The following is a 21,813-nucleotide window of genomic DNA, read 5'->3' as shown; positions in this document are numbered from 1 at the left end:
CATGAGTCAATGTCGTCAGCATGTGACTTTAAAGGCCAAAGTTTAAAGGTGCTTTGGTCAGCAGAGCCTTTTTCTTATCTAAAGCTTCTTGCAAATACGATTATGAAAACAATTGAATTTACTTCACAACAAGGTAAGAACACACATCTTTCAAACATAAAATGGCCTTGTAGTATTTCAGAGAAGGAAAAACAAACAGGGTCTGGTTTTCTTACAGCTTCAAACACAGCCTAAGGAAAACTACAAGGTACTTGATATGTGTCCCTTCAGGCTGCACCTTCAAAAAGATGTAAAAAGGATGGAGTCGGTCCATAATTAGGCTACTAAAATGATGCGTGGTCTTCGTCATAAGGCATATGGGGACAGACTTAAAGATCTCATTATGTATACTTTGGAGAAAAGGCAGGAGAGGGAAGGTATGATAGAGATGTTTAAGTACCTATGTGGCGTAAATGCATACGAGGCAAGTCTCTTTCGTTTGAAAGGAAACTCCACACTCGCGCCCTCCCTTCCCCCCCCCCCCGTACCCCTTTAAATCTTTGCCAGTGTGAGCAGCTTCTCCGGCCTGCTTCTCAAGCTGAGTTTGGCTTTCCCTGTGATGTCACTTCCTCGGTCGTCACCCAGAAGTGATTTCAGAGAGGAGTCAGGCCCGGCGTGAGCAGCAGGCCTGAGGAGTTGCTTGCGCTAGCGAAGATTTAAAGAGGTACGGGGCGGAAAGGGAGGGCGTGAGCATGGCATGGGTGGGCGGAGAGGTGCCATCGCCCCCACCAAGATGGAGCCTGGAATGGCCCGCCTCCTATCCAACCCCCTTACTACACCACTGGCTACATTGGGATTTGAACCTAGCTTCCCTGGTTCTCAGTCTGCTGTTCTAACCATTTGGTATCTTGTCTTCTCATCCCATAAACACTCTCCTTTTTTCTTTTCCCCATTGTCTCGATGTAGTGCTTCCCAACTTTGAGGTGAAAATCTTGCCCACAGTCCCATACTATGATCTGAAGAAGGACAAATTCGGCTTCACTGTGGAGGCAAGGTAATTAAGGAGAAAGGAGTCATGGGTCCTGGACCAAACTCAAAAGGCCTAAATCAGGGGTGCCCAAAAGGTCGATCGCGAAGACAACGCGAGTCGATCGCGGAGCCCATCCCAGGCTCTGTGATAGACTTGTGTTGCCTTCGCGTTCTACCTGCTTCCCGACGCTATAAACAGAAGTGCCGGGCCAACCTGCCTTCCTCCTGACATCAATTCTGACATCGGAGAGGAAGTTCCGGGCCAGCCAATCGCTGCCTGGCTGGCCCGGAACTTTCTCTCCGACGTCAGAATTGACATTGGGAGGAAGGCTGGTCGGCCCAGTGCTTCTGCATTGGGAAGCAGGGAGAACTCACAACTCGGCGGCAGTGGCGGCTTGGGGGCTGTTCCCCAATTGCAGCGGCGGTGGTTTGGGGAGGGCAGGGAGAAAGAAAGACAAAGAAAGAAAGGGGCAGGCAGGGAAACAGAAAGAAAGAAAGGGGCAGGGAGACATAAAGACAGAAAGAAAGAAAGAAGGGAGGCAGGGAGAAAGAAAGAAAAGGGAGCGGGCAGGGAGAAAGGAAGAAAAAGTTGGGGGAGGGAATGAGGTCTGGAGGAGAGGAAGCATACAAGAGGCTGAAAGAAGGGAAGAAATATTGGATGCACAGTCAGAAGAAAGTGCAACCAGAGACTCATGAAATCACCAGACAACAAAGGTAGGAAAAATGATTTTATTTTCAATTTAGTGATCAAAATGTGTCCGTTTTGAAAATTTGTATCTGCTGTCCATATTTTACACTATTGCCCTCTTTTACTAAACCGCAATAGTGGATTTTAACGCAGGGAGTCTATGAGCTTCGAGAGCAGCGCGGGGCATTCAGCGCAGCTCCCTGTGCTAAAAACCGCTATTGTGGTTTAGTAAAAAGGGAGGGGGTATATTTGTCTATTTTTGTATAGTTGTTACTGAGGTGACATTGCATAAAGTCATTTGCCTTGACCTCTTTGAAAAACCCCTGGAATATAAATGATAATTAACATTTTCTCTGCGTACAGTGTGCTTTGTGTTTTTAAAAAAATGTTATTGTTGGTAGATCATTTTGACTTGGTCATTTTAAAAGTAGCTCACAAGCCGAAAAAGTGTGGGCACCCCTAGCCTAAACTTTGCTGGAGTCTCCTTCTGACATTTTCAGCCTCTGTGCTCTCTGTGTTTTGCCAGAGTCACCTCTGGCGTTTTCGGCCTCGCTGATCATTGGTCTCTTCACTTGCAGCTACGTCTATGGTGAAAAAGTAAATGGTGTGGCCTACCTGAGATTCGGGGTCACCGAGGAGAATGGGAAGAGGACATTCCTGAGAGGGATGGAGAAACAGGTCAAGGTGAGGAGGGGTTGTCACCTCTGAAATAGAGAATATGGAGTGTAAAATTATGAATGTGTGAGGAAAAATATTACACTGCGGCATCGTCCACGGTGAGTGAGTTGGGCAGAAGTACAGATAACACGGGTTTATTCAAGATCTAAGGACCCTACATACTGCTTATGCAGATAGAGTGGATTCTTGTGGAATATTTATGACTGCCACCTAGTGGCTGGGGCTGACCTTACAGGTTAGACTAGATTCACAACCTCTTATAGTGTAATCCATTTCACTCAACAGCTGGAGGATGGAAAGGTGAATGTGGACCTGTATTCTGCCGAGCTGAGCACCGCCCTAGCACAGCCGCTGAAAGACCTGAAGGGGCACAACCTGTATATTGCAGCCACTGTAGTGGAGCTTGCAAGTGAGTATCTACCCTTCCCAACAGATTCAGAAAGTGTTGATTCTGTGATTACTTTGGGATGAGCTAGAGTGAGGGTGGCATTTGTTTGGGAGTTTATATATCCAGACCAGTAGGTTAGATAGCAATTTAGATTTTATTCCATATACTGGGCCAGGTCTGCTATTCCAGTGACCTCTTTGCAATGACCTCTGCCCTCTGACTAGTGGTTCTCAAACTAGACCTTAATACACACCTAGGTTTCAGGATATTGGCAATGAATATTCATGAGATAGCTTGGCATATCATGAATATAGTATTCATACAAATCTATCTCATCCATATTCATTAGAGAGAGCCTGAAAACTTGACCTGTTCATGGCCCTCAAGAACCACCAATGGGGACCACAACTTTAGCAGGAATATTTTGCTGATCCAGGATGGCCATTTGTGTCTTTTCTTTAAGACAGATTTAATCACTTATATAACTGGCATGGCTTTTGTGCAGTGTACAAATAAACTCCCATTCCTTTGTGAATTTTGCAGACTCTCTGCTAACAGAAATGCAAAGATGACAATGATATAATGCCCGCGTATCGCTCTGTGGTATAGCCACACCTCAAATACTGTGTGCAATTCTGGTCGCTGTATCTCAAAAAAAGTATAGCGGAATTAGAAAAGGTACAGAGAAGGGTGACGAAAATATTAAAAGGGATGGGATGACTTCCCCATGGGGAAACGCTAAAGTGGTTCGGGCTCTTCAGCTTGGAGAAGAGACGGCTCAAGGGTGATATGACAGAGGTCTAGAAATACTGAGTGGAGTAGAAAGGGTAGATGTGAATCGCTTGTTCACTCTTTCCAAAAAATGCTAGAACTAGGGGGCATGAGATGAAGTTACAAACCAGAGAGCATATTTCTTCACATAACATGCAATTAAACTCTAAAATTTGTTACTTGAGAATGTGGTGAAATCAGTTAGCTTAGCAGGGTTTAAAAAAGGTTTGGATAATTTCCTAAAAGAGACATCCACAGGCCATTATTGAGATGGCTTGGGGAAATCCACTACTTATTCCTTGGATAAGCAGCATAAAATCTGGGTTGTTTTTTTTTAAAACTACTTTGGATCTAGCTAGGTGCTTGGGACTTGGGTTGGCCACTATTGGAAACAGGGTACTGGGCTTGATGGACTTTTGGTTTGTTCCAGTATGTGTAGTTTCTGATCCTGCCCATTGAAATCGGTGCTACAGGTTCCATAATGCACCAGGATGGGGTGGTCAGATGAGAGGAAGACTGCTTACTACATGGCATTTCAGACTAGTTATGCTTTCAGGGTGTTTTTACCCTTGAATAAGTATTTTCTTGTCCTGTTAATTGGAAGGCGTTTCCTCTTATTCTGCTGTGCTCTTTGTTGTCACACTTTGAAAATAAAGTGTTCAATAAAAAAAGAAATCCAGGTTAGGCCCATAATCTCTAGCCTGGAACTGGGTGACTTGGTATCTGTGAGTTAGGTGACAGTAGGGTTACCATATGTTCGGGAAACCCAGACATATCCTCTTTTTAGGCCTGGAGGGATTTCCAAAACCCGGAGGCCGCATCCGGAAGTCTTTGCGCATGCCATCACCGTGATGATGTCATACATACATACGCACGCATGCGTGTAACATCATTGCGTGAAGGCTTCCAAATGCAGCCTTTGAGCTCGGGGAGGTTCGTGGGGGAGCGGGGCTGGGCCAGGCATCCTCTTCTTTTTTCTAAGAGGAAATCTGGCAACCCTAGGTGACAGTAACTGCGTACATAGAGGAGATTAGTGGAAATCCAGACATGGGAACTGCTTGTAACTGACTTCCTTTCCTTGTTTCTCTTTCCCCACTCCTCAGCTGGGGCCCTGGAGGAGCAGGAGCTGAGCGCAGTGAAGTTTGTTACATCTCCTTACGTGGTGGATCTTTCCAAAACGAAACACTTCTTTGTCCCGGGGGTGCCTTTCCTGGTGGTTGTGAGTATGCGATCTTGTCCAGAGAAGTCTAAAGGGTCCAGAGAAGAGCGACTAAAATGGTTAAGGGGCTGGAGGAGTTGCCGTACAGTGAGAGATTGGAGAAACTGGGCCTCTTCTCCCTTGAAAAGAGGAGACTGAGAGGGGGCATGATCGAAACATTCAAGATAATGAAGGGTATAGACTTAGTAGATAAAGGCAGGTTGTTCACCCTCTCCAAGGTAGATAGATTCCGTACAAACGTAAGGAAGTCCTTCTTCATCCAGAGAGTGTAGAAAACCGGAACGCTCTTTCAGAGTCTGTCATAGGGGAAAACACCCTCCAGGGATTCAAGACAAAGTTAGACAAGTTCCTGCTGAACCAGAATGTACGCAGGTAAGGCTAGACTCAATCAGGGCACTGGTCTTTGACTTAAGGGCCCAAAGTTCCCACATTAGGTGTGCAGTTGTGGTCATCACACCATCAAAAGGATATAGCAGAATTAGAAAAGGTACAGAGAAGGGCAACAGAATGATAAAGGGGATGGGGCAACTTCCTTTGAGAAAAAGCTGTAGTGGCTAGGACTCTTCAGCATGGAGAAGACAACCGACGGGGAGATATGATAGAAATCTAAAAATATTGAATGGAGTGGAATGAATCGCTTGTTCAGTCTTCGCAAAAATGCTAGGTCTAGGGGACGTAAATTTACTATGATATTCAGGGATAATAATTAAAGACCTGAGGTCAGAAATGGTCTGTAATATCAAATTGCGCAACAGACCTTGATTGTATAACAAAATTCATGGAGAGTGATCAAAATAAAGTTTATAAAATTCCTCAGAGATATGGAACTCTGTAAGGAAGGCATGAAAACCTCCCTTGGGTGAAGAGTTCACCTTCCAGTCATAGTTGTTTTTTAGTGATCAACAACTATGACTGGAAGGTGAACTCTTCACCCAAGGGAGGTTTTCAAGCCTTCCTTACAGAGTTCCATATCTCTGAGGAATTTTATCAACTTTATTTTGATCACTCTCCATGAATTTTGTTATACAATCAAGGTCAGTTGCGCAAATAGGTCTAGGGGATGAGCAATGAAGCGACTACGAAGTAGATTTAAAACAAACTGGAGAAAATGTTTCTTCACGCGTTGGGTAATTAAACTCTGGAATTTTCTGCCAGAGAATGTGGTGAAAGCAGTTAGCTTAGCAGGGTTTTAAAATGTTTTTTGGATAATTTCCTAAAACAAAAGTCCATAAGACATTATTAAGATGGATGTCGGGCAATCTGCTGCTTATTTCTAAAATGAGCAGCATTAAATCTGTCCGACTTCTTGAGATCTTGCCAGGTACTTGCGACCTGGGTTGGCCACTGTTGGAAACAGGATACCGGGCTTGATGGACTTTCACTGTATCCCAGTATGACAATGCTAATATACCTTAATTTGTGTGTATTGCTGCATACAGGTGTGTGTTTACAAACAGATAGTACGATTGTGCTTATGTTCTTGTCTAAGTACATAAGCATTTGAGGGGATTCCAACATGTCATGCTATCGTGTGTGTCCGTGTTTGTGTGTTTTCATTGCCCATTTCTCTCTTTCGCTGCCCCGTCACAGGCGACCGTCACACATGTCGACGGCTCTCCAGCAACCCATATCCCTGCACGAATGACCATGACCATCACCGAGGGATCATCCCCAGAACCCCAGACCCACATCACAGACGAGAGTGGGGAGGTCGCCTTCTATGCTAACCTGCCTAGAAGCGCCAAGTTGCTGGCGATTGAGGTGAGTCAGCCGGGGGCCCTTACCCGGGTACAATTAGAATTAAAAAGTGGTAACGAGTTAAGTCGTGCCTGCTTCTGCCCCCCTGCAGGTGACGGTCGAAGCTGGGGACTCTCTGGAGGTCGGTAGGATTGTCGTGACGCGGTACGCATCCAAAAGTGACAGCTACCTCAATATCGATGTGCCCCACTCGGTGGTAAAGCCAGGCGAACCCCTCACTATCGACTTGAAAGACATCACCCCAACCAACATGAAAATAATTTACATGTACTACTTGGTAAGTTCTTGTGGGAGGCTCTCCTAGCATGATAAGAGACCTGCCCCGTGCCTGGTAAAGTTCTCTATTTCTATAGTACCCTTATTTTCATGAGAGTGTCTCATGCGACTGACTAATGAGTTGAGATGTCTCTTGTTTCCAAGTTTACTAAAAATTTGTTATACCGCCTTATCAAATATTTCAAGGTGGTTGTACAATAAAATCAAGGGGGGAACAAATCGTAACAAAGAAACGACATCATCAGTTAAGATGACAGACAGATAAGACCAAAGGACTCACTGAAACGAGCGGAAAAAGGGAGAACTATAATATAAAGAAAGAAAAGAGAGAAACACAGGAAAATACAAAAGGGCAGGGTGATAATTAGCAGGAGTGTGTGGCGCGGTGGTTGAAGCTAAAGCCTCAGCACCCTGGGGTTGTGGGTTCAAATCCCACGCTGCTCCTTGTGACCCTAGGCAAGTCACTTAATCCTCCATAGCACCAGGTACGTTAGATAGATTGTGAGCCCACCGGGACAGATAGGGAAAATGCTTGAGTACCTGATTGTAAAAACCGCTTAGATAACCTTGATAGGCGGTATATGAAATCCTAATAAACTTGAAGTTTATAAAATCCTTATAAGGACAGCCAAACTTGGAAAGCATCTTTAAAAAGGAACGTTTTGAGGAAGGATTTGAAGTTCTCCACAGATGTTGTCTCTCTTAAGGAGTTCCAAAGGGAAGGAGCAACAACTGAAGAAATGGAATGTCTCCTGGTATTGATGTGTCTAAGTGATGGAACTACTAATAAATGAGGATCAGAGAGTATGCGGTGAAGAGCATGAGAGCAGAAGTTTGTTGATAAATTCCGTCTGTCCTGTTTTTCTCATTTTAAATGTCAGCAGGAATGTTTTATGAGTGATACGATGATTGATAGGAAGCCAATGGGCTTTAGTCAGGAGGGGAGTGACATGGTCGAATTTCTTGGCCTCAAACATGATTTTAACGACAGTATTCTGTACTATCTGTAGACGTCTGATCTCTTTTTTTTATAATTCCATGATATAAAGCGTTACCATAATCCAGGTAAGAGATGACCAGGGAATGAATAAGAATATTTAAAGCAGAATAGTCAAGGAAGATAGCAAGAGAACGGATCATCCGGAGGCGGTGAAAAACATTTACGAACTACTGTGCTTATATGGTCATGAAAATTGAGGTTCTCACGTAAAGTAATTCCTAAGAGCTTGATTGAGTTGACTGACTGAACCGAGATAGACTTGAATTTGATTGGAGAGAGTAGAAAAGAACCTTTCTTAGTTGGAAAAATCATTGCTTTGGTTTTATTAACGTTAAGAGTTAGAGTTATTATCATGTTATCATTATCATGTTAGAGTTGAGCCAGTCACCTATTTTTTCCAGCTTTCGATTGATACTGGAGATGTCTTCAAGATTATCCATTGGATATCATCGGCATAGGCATAGATGGTAAAGCCAATTGATTGTCCAAGGGTAATCAGAGGAGCCAGGAAAATATTAAAGAGGAGGGGAGAGAGAATTGACCCCTGAGGAATACCAAAGTTGTTTAAGTATGATTCAGATAAGGAATCGTTAAATTTATTTATTTATTTATTTCGATTTTTATCCCGTTCTCTCAGTAGCTCAGAACGGCCTACAAGCAAACATTTACAGTGGAGTACATTTGGACAATACAAAGACTATACGGTAGTTTAAGTACAAGGACTATACGGCAATTTAAGTACATTTGAAGACCGATCTTTAAAACATGAGATAAAACCAGTTTAATATTTGGTCTGATATTCCTATTTCCTGTAATCGATGAATGGTGATCAATTGTATCAAAGGTTGAGGACAAATCTAGAGATGAGAATGACTAAGTTATAATGGTCCAAGTGATAAGTGATATTAGTAAGAAGACCAATAAGGGAAAGTTTGGTAGAATTATGTTTTCTGAATCCAGTTTGATTTGGGTACAAGGCATTGGAAATTTGGTTAAAGACCACCTTCTCAGTAATCTTAGTTAGGAAGGGGAGATTGGGCGATAATTTGCATTATCAGCAGCGCTGACTTTCAATAAAGTCTTTGATGGTCGGGTGAATAATGGCTTCTTTCCAAGGTTTTGGTATAGAACTTGTGATAAGACTAGTGGAAACTAAGTCTAATATGTATGGTCCAAAAGTGGTGAAATATCGTTTGAGAATAAATGGAGGGATGAAATCTGTACTGGTACCTTTTACATTCATTGAATTAATGATTCGCTGAATCTCAGAAAGTGTGGGAACTCTGAAAGGAGAACATTTTGAAAGAGCTAAGAAGGTTGAGAATGCAAGTTAGAATAGGTAGAAGGGATTGGTTGAGCAGATGGTTGAAACGAGGCACAAATTTTCTGGATTTTGTCAGTGAAATGATCTGCCAAAGATGTAAGGAATCAGAACGGTTCAAGTTTTATTAAAATTTTGATATATCGCAATATCATTAATTCAAAGCGATTTACAATTAAAACAGGGTCTTAATTATTAACTAAAACCAACACACACACGGACATGACGTAAGAAAATTTTAAAGTATTGATAAAAATGGAATAGAAAATTAAGAACTTTTAAAAAAAAAATTTTAATTCAATTTCTCAGAGCCTAAAACAGAGGCCATATGAGTTTAAGCAATGAATGGGATCAAAAGAGACTCCGATGATTAGGTCTCAAAAAGCATCCTTGTACAACCAGCATTTTAACAGTCCTTTAAATTTACTTAGTGATTTTTCTTCCTTAATAAATGATGGGAAGGAGTTCCAAATTCTGGGCGCTGTAACCACAAAGATCGTAACCACAAAGATCGTATACTAAGTGCTGGAATTACTAGAAGGTTTTTGTCCTCTGATCTCAAACTTCTAGTAGGAATATATGGAATAATGTACCTTTCTAAAAATGATGGAGCTTTAGTTGTTAATATATTGAATGTTAATATTGCTAATTTGAAGGAGATTCTGTGAACAATTGGAAGCCAATGAGCTTCTTTAAGAAGAGGCGTCACAGGATCAAATTTTTTCCTGTGGTCAACGAACGGACAATCTTGTATGATGTTGATGTGTTTATTGCAGTAGAAATCTTTTTAGCGTAATAAAGAGATTTAGCTTTAGACTATTTTTGACTTATAGTAGGGCGCATGTTCCTTGTCTGTTGTTAAATGCAGTGACGTAGTAAGGGGGAGGGGCGGTCCGTCCCGGGCACAGTCTTTGTAAGGAGAGCAGGCCCCTATCCTCCTCTCCGCCCCTCCCGCTCCTTCCTGACCCCCCCCTGCCGCATGCGTGCGCCCCTTTGCGCTTTAATTTTCCCTGCTCGAGCGGCAATATGAACTTTGCTGCCCACACTGGTGTCGCCTCTCTCCGGCGTCATTTCCGGGCTCGGTGCCTAGGAAGTGGTGTCGGAGGGATAGTTGATGCGACGTAAGCAGCAAGTTTGTGATGTTGCTCGCGCTTGGAGTATTAAAAAGGTAGGGGGGGGGAAGGGGAGGGGCGCCCTCGCTCCGCCATTGGTTAAATGTGGGCAGTCTCTCCGTCCTTTGCTCTGCGGTGCATTCTTCAGGAAATGGGATATGTGCACGTTGCTTACACATTCTCCCTGTGTCTGAGGACTTTGTTTTATGTATTTCTGTTTGCTATAACTCAATCCTCCCTGAATCCCTTTTTCTGCTCTCCTCCACTTCTCCCTTCACTTTCTGTCCCCGCTGTCCTCCCTTTCTCTTCCCCGGTCTCTACTCACTGCCCCTCCTCGCTCTCCGTCTTTCTCCCTGTGCCTCTTCTTATCCTCTGTAAACGTCTCTCTTCTCCCCTCCCTCTCTGTCCCTCTGCGCTTCCCTTCTGCTCCCCATCCTCCCCTTTTCCTCCCCGTTCACTCTCCTTGCTTCCTCTCCTGCCCCATCTTCGGATCAGGTGCTGAACAAGGGTCAGATCCTCTCCGTACACCGGGTGCAGCATTCTGAGCACACCAGGATCCAACTCCCCATCACGGAGAAGATGATTCCCGCCTTCCGGTTTGTTGCCTACTACTACCTGGCGGACGAGATCGTGGCCAACTCTATCTGGGTGGATGTTGTGGATTCCTGTCAGGGAAAGGTACAGTTTTGTTTCTCCCCCTCCTTACTGCTTTCTTCTCCTGAGCCTCCCACACTTCAGGATCTTCCTTAGAGGATACGACCCCAAGTTCAGGCCTCCTTTCCCCCACAATGCATTGCTGCTATAACAGAACCTGTAGACTATCACTGGCAGGCTGACAGTATTGTACAGTTGAATATGGAGTGTGTGAGGAAGAGATCTTGATTTATTGAAGAAATGGAATGGTGTGAATGAAATTGAGAAAGATGGGAAATTCGGCATATGCAGTATTGGTAAAAAGATTGACATTGTAAGGAGGGGCAGGATGCCTCGGGCGCTGGTTTGGTGGGAATGCCAGCAACTCTCCGTCCCGTCCCCCCCCAGCACTGAGGGGTTTCAAATGCATTCTCCTCCTCCTTCCCGTACCTCTTCTAGTCGTCACCAGCAATGAGCAGGATTCTCCCTGCTACTTGTGCTAGCATCAGCCCTTCCTCTGACATCACTTCCTGTTCATGGGACCAGGAAGTGACGTCAAAGGGCAAGCTCAGCAGCACAAGCAGGATAAAAGATCCTGCTCACTGCTGGTGACAATTAGAAGAGGTAGGAGGGACAGAGAATGCCCATGAGACCCCCCCACTGCTGAGGGGTGGGATGCAAGGTGCCCCTTGCTATGCCACTGGGTAAAAAGTCTACCTTCCAAGGAAGGAGAAAGACAGAGTAATGATGCCTACTCTGAGCCAAGATGGAGATTCTGCCTTACAGTTAGGGGGAGCAAGAAACCCCCCCCATAAGGCTAGAGGGCAAGGAAAGGGATCCATAACATCACTGCCTGCCCCTAAAGGCACTGATGCAAGCGTCTGCTAGAGCTTCAGCAATTGAAGGCAGAGAGTCGCACGTAGGTAGGGTTATCAGATGTCTGAGAAAACATAGACATGTCCTCTTTTTTTTTTTTTTTTTTTAGAGGACTATCTGGGTGCCCAGACGGACTTTCCAAAACCCGGTAGTTTGTCCTGGTTTTAGAAAGCCCCGACTTCCGAGCCATGTCTGGAGGGCCTCTGAGCATGAGCGAACGACGTCGCAAACATACATGCATGCTTGGAGGCCTTCCAGACGCTCAGAGGTTGGAGAAGAAAGACAAGGCTTTGTGGGGGTGGAGCTGGGGATGTAATAGGGCGGGGCTGGAGGTTGAAGAGGGCGGGCCTGGTGCCATGTGTCCAGGTTTCTACAGCAGAAAATCTGTAGGGGCAATTAGGAAGTGACAGCTGTCTCTAGGTTTGCCCCTCTGCTTTCTGTGGTATGAATTTGGAACTTTAAGAACATATAAAGACTCAACATAGAACAGAGATTCTCAACCTAGTCCTTGGGACACACCCAGCCAGTTGGATTTTTCAGGATTTCCACAAAGAGGATGCTTGAGATGGATTTGCACACACTGACTCCTTTGTATATACATTCATGGTGGATATCCTGAAAACCCAGCTATTCAGATGTGTCCTGAGGACTGCTTTGAGAACCACTGACATGGGGGGAGGGGCAGAACCAAGAGTGACCCAACCTGCTGGACAAAATGGAACCAGGTGGTTACTCCACAATTCAAGGATATCATGTGCAATGTGACATTACATTACAGATTTCTATTCCGCCATTAACTTCCAGTTCAAAGCGGATTACAAAAAGAGTTATGGAAGAAGAGTTACAAAGTTAGATCAGAGATCGTTTCCAAGAGAGGGATAAGAAAGATCAGGGGTTGGGGAGGGGATGGTAAGAAGGGGTATTCATGGTATTAAGCTTTATTAAGGGATTTCATGAAGAGTATAGTTTATTACCTGTAGTGCATCATGGGAGCTTCAGGCTTTTCAGAAATCAAAATGGCTGTTCCATGAGCTCAGAAGCCAAGATGGCTGTCTTCCTGTTCTTTGCAGGAGAGAGGGAATGACATTGATAAAAGGCTAGGGGAGGGGGATAAGAAGGCTAAGGGGAGCTCACCTATAGGTAATGGGTAAGTACCTGAATCCATGTCAAAAAAGGACAGGCTGAGTTAGGCCTGATCTTATCCTCTCACTTTAATGCAGCCAGCTCTGGACTTGTTGCTTCTTGCTTTCCTTAGAAAAATTGTAACTAGGTTAACATTGATACCACGGAGACTAAATCCAAGTCTGGCTCAGCTTGGCCTTGAGGACTCAGTACTTGTGATCCTAGCATAGATGGGCTGGAACAGAATTTTATTCTGTGTTCTTCATTCTCCCCTGTAGTTGCTGGTGTCAACAGAAATGAAAAGTAACCTGCTCCCAGGAGGCCAGTTAAAACTGAAGATCGAGACTGATGATGAGGCCTCCGTGTCCCTGGCTGCCGTGGACTCTGCCGTTTACATCCTGAATAAGAAAAACAGGTTGACACCCAACAAGGTAAGACCTATGCCCTCTTGCTAATTCAAGAATACTAGACACACCTGTCATGTCCTAGATCCGTTGTATCAATTCCTGTCACATTATTGCACACTGTGTCTTTACTGTTCATCTGTTATATCTTTCTGCTTCACTTCCTACTATGTTATAACATGTTTCATTTCCTGCTATAATATCCTTCTGTGTCATCACTTCCTGTCACTTTATTACACATTAGCTCATTTCCTGTAACATCACTCTATCATTCCTGCCATGCTATAACACGCCTGGTCATATCTTGTTTAGGTGTATTGTTCATCTGTTCTATCCATGTCACTTCCTGCATGTTATATCTCTGTGTCGTTTCCAGCCACAAATTTGCTTCATGCAGTTCCTGCCATATCATAGTAGGAAGTGACATCATGTGCTATAATATAACTTACACATTTTACATCCTGCTATCAGTCCATACTGCTAGCATCTGTTACGTTTCACACCTGTCATTATATCCTGGCATGCCGTTGTATCCAACGGTTTGAAGGTGGACGTAAACAGGGGTTGTGAGCTGAATGCACTTCTTGCTTCCTCCGGCATGAATCTGCTCTGCTCCATGTCTCTCTGACCCTGGCCTCCTCTTCCCTATTTCCCATGTACTGCTTAGGTGTTCCAGGCCATGAACTCTTACGACCTCGGATGCTCAGTGGGCAGCGGGAAAGACTTTCAGTCTGTCTTCCAAGATGCAGGGCTCGCATTTGATACAGGCACAGCCAGCAGCACAATCAGGAAAGGTAATGGCCATCCTCATGACTGAGGACTTTTGAGTTCTGGTCCTCTGAGATTGATCTGGGCCTTGGGAGGGAGGAAAAGAGGGGTGGACATTCTTCCCCCTACCCCGAGATTGGCCTAGATTAGCAGAGGGTGGCGAGTATGCACTCTCAAACTCAGATTGGTGGGGATTTGCAAGCGTTCTTTCCAAAATTTTCCTCCCAATGCTCTTGTTCACAGACAGACAGACACTTTCCCCATGCCTGCTTTTGGGTCCCGCTCCTCCAGCCTATAACTCACTCACCACTTTCTGGTCTATGTGGACTGATCCAATTGGTATCAACACCCAAAGATTTGGGGGTATTTTTCCAGAGACCCAGCGATTCATAGCGCTTCACCTTTCTGTCTCCCTCTCAATTTGCTTTGGCCCTGTCTCTGTAGTGAAGGGCCTGGGTTTCCACTGGCACCATTGAATCGTGGGTCCTAAATCTGGCCACTAGGTGTCACCACTATGCAATGACCCTGATGTACGCTTCCTGTGCGTTATGAATTCTTCCCCCGGGAACTTGCATGCTGCCTCTGCATTAGCCCCAGCTCCTGGTCAAATCACCTTGGGAATACAGCTGAAGACCATCTATATCAGGGGTGTCAAACTCAAGCACATAAGTGGCCAAAATCTAAAACACAGGCTAAGTCGAGGGCCAAATTTTCTATTAAGTCTTAGTAGAAGTGTAGATCCTTCCTCGCCCTGAGACACCTGTGGCATGGTCAGGCACTTCTGTGGAGCGCCCTGCTCCGACCAAACATTTACACTGGGACTGAGTCCTTCTGCCTGCAAATGGGTACTGAGGCAGCATGGTGAGGAGCTTGGAGTGCCACTGGGACCGGGGCTTAGAATCGACAGTCACCGAGGGCCACATAAAACTGCCAGGCGGGCCAGATTTGGCCCCCCAGGCCTTGTGTTTGACACGTGTGATCTATATGGAGACGCACAGTACAAAGCCATCAGCCGGCCAAACAGGAAATAACTTCTGTATTAGGGGTTGCACATTCAGGGCCTTAGCGCTAAATCAATTTAAAGTATGCTAACCTACAAGAGATCTAATGCACGTTAACAATTTTTTTAATTAAAAAATTGAAGGCGTGGAATGAACCAAGAAGGTGAACGCTGGAATAAAATTTACACAGAAATGGAAAATATTTGCCAGGTGCACACCTCTGTTCCATATTTAGAAGCCCGCCTATCGATGACCTCAGAGATCCGCAAGCGATCTTGACGCCACCTTGTTCTCAGACCTGTCAATCTCTGCTCCACAGGTTACGGATGCGAGTCGGAACCCAGGAGGCAGAAGAGATCGCTGGATTTCAACAAACTCACCCAAGAAAAAGGTGAGCGGGCGGTGGATGGTGGGTCTGTGCGCTAAGGCGGTCATTCGTCCTCGTCCTTCTCCGCCCAGTGGAATCCATCTGGGGAACGAGCCGAGACACACGAGCGAGAGCCAGTTTTTAGCTCCTGATTTTGTGCGGTTTCTCTGCGATGTGTTTGCCGCCCTCTGGAATGACGAGGTGTGTCTTTAGTTGACCCGACTGGGTGCCTGCGCTGCCTGTATGAAGGTGGTGGGATATTGCTGAGAAGCTGTTGTTCATATAACACCCTAATGTGGTGTTGGCACGGGTGGTTTACCTGTTAGGGATGGGGCATTTGCAAAGACATGGGAACATATCAATGATATATCCCGTGTTATTGTATGTTAACAACTAAAACAAGCAGGAAAAAATATGACATTTTTGTGGGGTTTTTTTCATGTGCTGATAATTACATGGACATAGCCAGAGCTCAACATTTCTTTTTTTGTGGGAAGGACTTAGTTCTCTTCCCCTCTGTCCCTCCCCAAGCCCCACCAGTGGAAGCGATTCTCAGCTGAAGCTGCATCCATACTGGTGAAGCGGCGAGGAAGCTGGCAGGGCATTCCAGCTTCTGAGACTCAGCACTTCTGCACATCCTCAGTTCATTGCGTAAACTGAGCATGTGCAGAAGTGCTGCCACTGGCATCTGGAGCACCATACCAGCTTCCCAGCATTTTCAACAGCATGGGCTTGGCTTGGGCATCCCCGCCAGCCACGCATCCAGTGCCGCAGTTTTAAAGGGGGCCAAGTCCCAAAGTAGGGGGGGGGGGTTGTCGGGAGCGTATGAGCGCCGGGAATAGCGCGCAGCATTCAGTGCGGCTCCCAGCGCTTAAAACTGCTAGTACGGTTTAGTAAAAGGGGGCCTTAGTGTCACGTGATCTGGAACAGACTCTCCGTGTCTCATGATTTTTTTTCCCCCCTCCTAATTTTCTTCTCTTTTCCTTTCATGCCGTGCTGTTTCTTCCCCTAACCCCTCGCTCCTCCTAGTTTCCTTTCTCCACCTCTTCCGTCCCTCTGTCTTCCGTGTCCTGCAGCCAACGGATACAATGACACCAACCAGCAGCGGTGCTGTCGGGACGGCATGGCGCTGCTGCCCAGGCAGATGAAGCGGACTTGCGAGCAGCGCGCCTCACGGGTCCCTGCGGGCATTTGCCACGACGCCTTCCTCCACTGCTGCATCTTTGCATCTGACCTGCGCAAGAAACGAGTGCCCATCAGAGGCCTGGGGAGAAGTAAGGACCTCTTCTGCTCTTAAGCAGGGTACAGCCACGGGGTCCTCTCGGGTCTGGCATAACATGGATTGTCTGCTCTGTAGGAAAGGGTAGAAGTGAGAGGTGAACAAATGTGCGTCCGGTGATCTGAGGATGCTCGTGGCTCCTTGGCCTGAAAGGCAGTGGTGTGGCAAAGGGGAACAAGAGGGGTGGACCGTCCCGGGCGCCATCTTGGTGAGGGCACCGGCACTCTCTTCTCCACATCCCTGCTCCTTCTCACTTCCCCTCCCCCCACAGTACCTCTAGCTCTTTGCCGGCGCAAGCAATGGCTTTAACCTTCTGCTTACGTTGGCCTCGGCGCTCCCCTCTGATGTTACTTCTGGGTCCCGTGACTAGGAAGAGACGTCGGAGGGAGAGCCAACGCGGGCAGCAAGGTGGAGATGCTGCTCATGCCAGGGAAGCTAAGGGGTACACGTGCATCTGGAGGGGGGTGGGGAAGGAGCAGGAGGGTGGAGAAGAGGGTGAGAGGGGTGCCACCCCTCCCCTAGGCACCTTCCACTCTCGCTACGCCAGTGCTGAAAGGGGTAGATATTTATCTCAGTGTCATGAGAAGGGTAGGCTTATTTATTATTGAGAGCTTATATACTGCTGCTAATGAATGGGAAGACTCTGCAAAGGCGCTATAATACATGAGCTTTCGTAAAGGTGTTACAATAAATGAGCTTTCGTAAAGGTGTTACAATAAATGAGCTTCTGTAAAGGTGTTACAATAAATGAGCTTCTGTAGAGATGTTACCATAAGGAATTGTGAGGTGTTACAATGCATGGGCTCTATACTGAAATACACAAAGCTCTGTGGTGGTGTTACAGAGTTATTAATACCGGCATGGTTATGCCAATAATCCATCATCCTACTTATATGCACATATCATCTAGTGATCTGAGTAAGGTGAACCAAGGACAACGGAGTAGGGACGGACCAAAGCCTTTCCAGCATATAATGAGAACTTCTTTTCAATAATAAGCAAGAACCTCTTTTATTGATAAAGAAACACCAACTTTAAAAGGACCTGACACATGACTATGTTTCGGCAGAAAAGCCGCTGCTTCCCGGGTCAAAGTTATTCTGTTGCGTAAGTAAAGAAAGCATGCGAGGTACGGCTACAAAGGCATCCAATACGAAGCAGCCGCTGATGAGAAGTTTGGGATTCATAGGCGTGACGTGAGATATGATCCAAAAAGAAAGCCGAATTGTTGGATTGGAAGAGGAAAACTCATCCTGGGGATACTCCCACTGAATTAGTAACTGGGATTTGCAGCCATCCTTGGTTACCACTAATATTCTCCTTGTGACAGCATCGAAGATTCAATGTTATAAAGTGCAGGTGCTTGTGTATAACCGCACTTTGCGTGGGGTTTTTTTTTTTAACATACTCAACAGAATAACTTTTACCCTTGAAGCAGGCAGCTTTTTTTGCCGAAACACGGTCCTAAGTCGGGTCTTTTTAAACTTTGTTCTTGTTTATGAATAAAGAAGTTTTCATAATATGCTGGAAAGTCTTTGGTCCATCCCTACTCCGTTGTCCTTGGTTCTTCTTCAGTAGGGCTCACATTTCCTTCAGCTGGTTTCCTTTGAATCTGATAGAGTGGACACATGTCTCTTGATAACTTGAGAAAAATGCATGTCTCTCGATCACCCAAGGAAGACTGATGTACAGTGGTGCCTCGCATAACGAACGCCTCACACAACGAACTTCATGTCTTGATTCACACAACGAACTTCGTTTCACACAACGAACTTCACACAACGAACTTCGTTTCACACAACGAACTTCACACAACGAACTTCGTTTCACACAACGAACTTCACACAACGAACTTTGTTTCACACAACGAACTTTGTTTCACACAACGAACTTCACACAACGAACTTTGTTTCACACAACGAACTTTGTTTCACACAACGAACTTCGTTTCACACAACGAACTTCACACAACGAACTTTGTTTCACACAACGAACTTTGTTTCACACAACGAACTTCACACAACGAACTTCGTTTCACACAACGAACTTCACACAACGAACTTTGTTTCACACAACGAACTTTGTTTCACACAACGAACTTCACACAACGAACTTTGTTTCACACAACGAACTTCACACAACGAACTTCGTTTCACACAACGAACTTCACACAACGAACTTTGTTTCACACAACGAACTTTGTTTCACACAACGAACTTCACACAACGAACTTCGTTTCACACAACGAACTTCGTTTCACACAACGAACTTCACACAACGAACTTTGTTTCACACAACGAACTTTGTTTCACACAACGAACTTCACACAACGAACTTTGTTTCACACAACGAACTTTGTTTCACACAACGAACTTTGTTTCACACAACGAACTTCACACAACGAACTTCGTTTCACACAACGAACTTCGTTTCACACAACGAACTTCGTTTCACACAACGAAGTCGCCCGAGCTGCCGATGTATTGCATCCTTCCGCGCAGGCACTGCAGGCAGTCGTTAGTCACTGCGCTTAACTGCCCTCTCTCACTGTATACAGTCGTCCTTTTAAGATAAACTCAATATTTTTTATATATCATGGCTTCTAAAAAAAGCAGGAAGGTGATTTCTGTTGAAATGAAACGGGAAATAATTAGAAGGAGTGAATGTGGGGTCAAACAGTGTGACCTCGTCAAAAGAGTTTGGCCTCAGCAAGACCACCATTTTCACCATTTTGACAAATGTATCTTTTTTTATGTCATCTTAGCATATTTTATGCTGCAGAATGAATTATTTTTTTTAACATGTATTGTTATGGGAAAACGCGTTTCACATAACGAACTTTTCGCATAACAAACTTGCTCCTGGAACCAATTAAGTTCGTTGTGTGAGGCACCACTGTATATACAGTACTTTGCCGACCAGAGGAGGGTGTATGTATAACTCTCGGTATTTTGAAGCTGGTGGACCTTGATGATACAAGGAAGGTGAATGTATCTCTAGCTATAGATGACTTAAAGACCCAAGTAGTATGGCTCTGAGTTACTGACGTGAAAAGAGTGAAGGAATGTTTCTTTGTGACAACCCTTGTGCAAGAAACCTAAATACCTCCTCATGGTAACTCTCATCCACCACTGCAGTATTCGCAGACGATGAGGATGAGGATTTTATCGACGAAGGCTCTATACAGAGCAGGACCTATTTCACTGAGAGCTGGATGTGGAAAACCTTCACTGTCAAGGAAAAGGCCATGTAAGCATACAACAATCTTTTGGATGTGTCCGTCTCAGACATCTTTGTTATGGTTTGCTCCGTGACAACATTTTTTTGCCTCTCTATGACATCGTCTTGCCTCTCTGTGACATAATTATTTAGCCTCCTCTCTATGACATCATTATCTTGCCTCCATCTATGACCTTATAATTGTTTTGCCTCTCGCTGACATCATCTTATTTCTGTGTGACATCACTATTTTGCCTCTATGATATCATCTTGTTTCCCTCTGTGACATCATTGCTTAGCCTCTCCTCTGAAATCATCATCTTACCTCCTTCTATGATGTCATTTTCTCACTTCTCACTATGATGACACAATTATTCTATTATCACAGCCTCACTGAATATGTCCCTGACTCCATCACCACGTGGGAGATCCAGGCAGTCAGCATGTCTGTGAGGAGAGGTGAGTGCGATGCTTACACTAACACCCCCCCCCCACCCCCACTGCAGCTTTTGTCTGGATTAGTTTGATGATTACATGATAAGAGCTTGTGGAAGAAGTGAGATTAGAACCTGGGTCTGCAGGTGCCTGGTGAATGTTATCTTGACTAGCAATAATGGACAGTATCCCCGACTCTAATTCCTTCTGCCCTCGCCTCGTCTTTCCTGCGCTTTTCACTCCATTCTGTGCTGTAGGAATCTGTATCGCTGAACCAATGAAAGTGAAAGTTTTCAAGCCTTTCCACATCTACTTACGCCTGCCCTACTCCGTCAAACGCTTTGAACAACTGGAAATTCGCCCTGTGCTTTACAACTACTTGGAGAAGGACATTGACGTAAGTTCCCTGGACAGGGACGGTACCCCCTCCTCCCCAGGCATCAACAGAGAGAGAGAGCTTTTGCAGTTGGCAAACAATTTGAAGAGCTGACACATAGGTTGGGTTGGTTTTGTCTTCCCTGGTCCCCCTTCTCTTCTGCTCCCCTTCTCATTGCATGAGTGCTCTGTTTTGCATCTCACTGCGGAAAAATGAGTTCCCGCGGGGACGGAGAAAAATTTGTCCCCGTGTCCCTCTCGGCTGTTGCTGTATGCAATAGAGAATGACACGGGGACAAATTTTTCTCCGTCCCCGCGGGAACTCATTTTCCCGTCCCCGCGAGTTCTTTTCCTGTCCCCGCCCCATCCCTGCAATCTCCGTCCTCATCTACAAAAGCTTCAAACACTTTAAGATCATAAGCGTTCGAGGCTTGTGCGGTTAAGCTAGAGCTTACAGGAATAGGGCAGAGACAAAAACAGTGCCAAAACTTGTGGGGATGGAATAGGGGAATTGAGTTCCTATGGGGACGGGGTCAAACTTGTCCCTGTGTCATTCTCTACTCCACAGTTCAACTTGTGGGATTTGTGCACTTGGATTCTGCAGAGTGAAAGTGGAGTATAACTTTCAGGATGTGTTCTCTTTTGTGGCTGTTGAGCATTGTCAGGCTAGAGGTGTGAGCTATGCAGAACACATTCCGAGCTTAGTCGGTGTAGTTCTTCAGTACTAAATTTTTCAATTAGTGAATTTTATTTATTATAATTTATAGTGTTTCTTTTCATTCCCCTCATTTGGCAGGTGAATGTGCACATGGAGAACACCGAGGGGATTTGTAGCCCGGCCACTGCCACTGGGCCCAAGGTACAGTCCGTGCTGGTGCCAGCCAGATCTGCAGTTCCCGTGCCCTTTGCCGTCATCCCCATGGGGAAGTTTGACCTGCCTGTGACAGTAGAAGCAAGGGGGCGCATGGGATTGGGAGACCGGATCACCAAAGTCCTGCACATTGTGGTGAGAGGAGCCATTTCACCTTTCTGCCTTCCAGGAAAATGGGAATAATGAGAGACAGAGGAGGAGAGCAAAAAGAAAAACATAGAGATGAGGCAGTGAGGATAGATAG

General features: G+C 45.3%; 1 protein-coding gene across 1 annotated transcript in view; it reads left to right on the top strand.

Moving 5' to 3' along the window:
- Positions 1-21,813, top strand: part of LOC117346863 (complement C4-like) — a 55,029-nt gene that overhangs the window by 10,529 nt on the left and 22,687 nt on the right. The window contains exons 7-21 of the mRNA XM_033917032.1: positions 946-1,033; positions 2,275-2,380; positions 2,660-2,783; positions 4,637-4,752; positions 6,343-6,513; positions 6,602-6,787; positions 10,715-10,897; positions 13,129-13,281; positions 13,922-14,048; positions 15,343-15,414; positions 16,467-16,664; positions 19,807-19,918; positions 20,277-20,347; positions 20,581-20,720; positions 21,495-21,704. Of these exons, the coding sequence (XP_033772923.1) occupies positions 946-1,033; positions 2,275-2,380; positions 2,660-2,783; positions 4,637-4,752; positions 6,343-6,513; positions 6,602-6,787; positions 10,715-10,897; positions 13,129-13,281; positions 13,922-14,048; positions 15,343-15,414; positions 16,467-16,664; positions 19,807-19,918; positions 20,277-20,347; positions 20,581-20,720; positions 21,495-21,704 (2,057 nt within the window). The remainder of the gene's footprint in view (positions 1-945; positions 1,034-2,274; positions 2,381-2,659; positions 2,784-4,636; positions 4,753-6,342; positions 6,514-6,601; positions 6,788-10,714; positions 10,898-13,128; positions 13,282-13,921; positions 14,049-15,342; positions 15,415-16,466; positions 16,665-19,806; positions 19,919-20,276; positions 20,348-20,580; positions 20,721-21,494; positions 21,705-21,813) is intronic.

Source organism: Geotrypetes seraphini, chromosome 12, assembly GCF_902459505.1.
Source record: "Geotrypetes seraphini chromosome 12, aGeoSer1.1, whole genome shotgun sequence".
Classification (NCBI taxonomy): domain Eukaryota; kingdom Metazoa; phylum Chordata; class Amphibia; order Gymnophiona; family Dermophiidae; genus Geotrypetes; species Geotrypetes seraphini.
The sequence above is the reverse complement of the archived record's forward strand: the minus strand, read 5'-3'. Positions and strand labels throughout refer to the sequence as shown.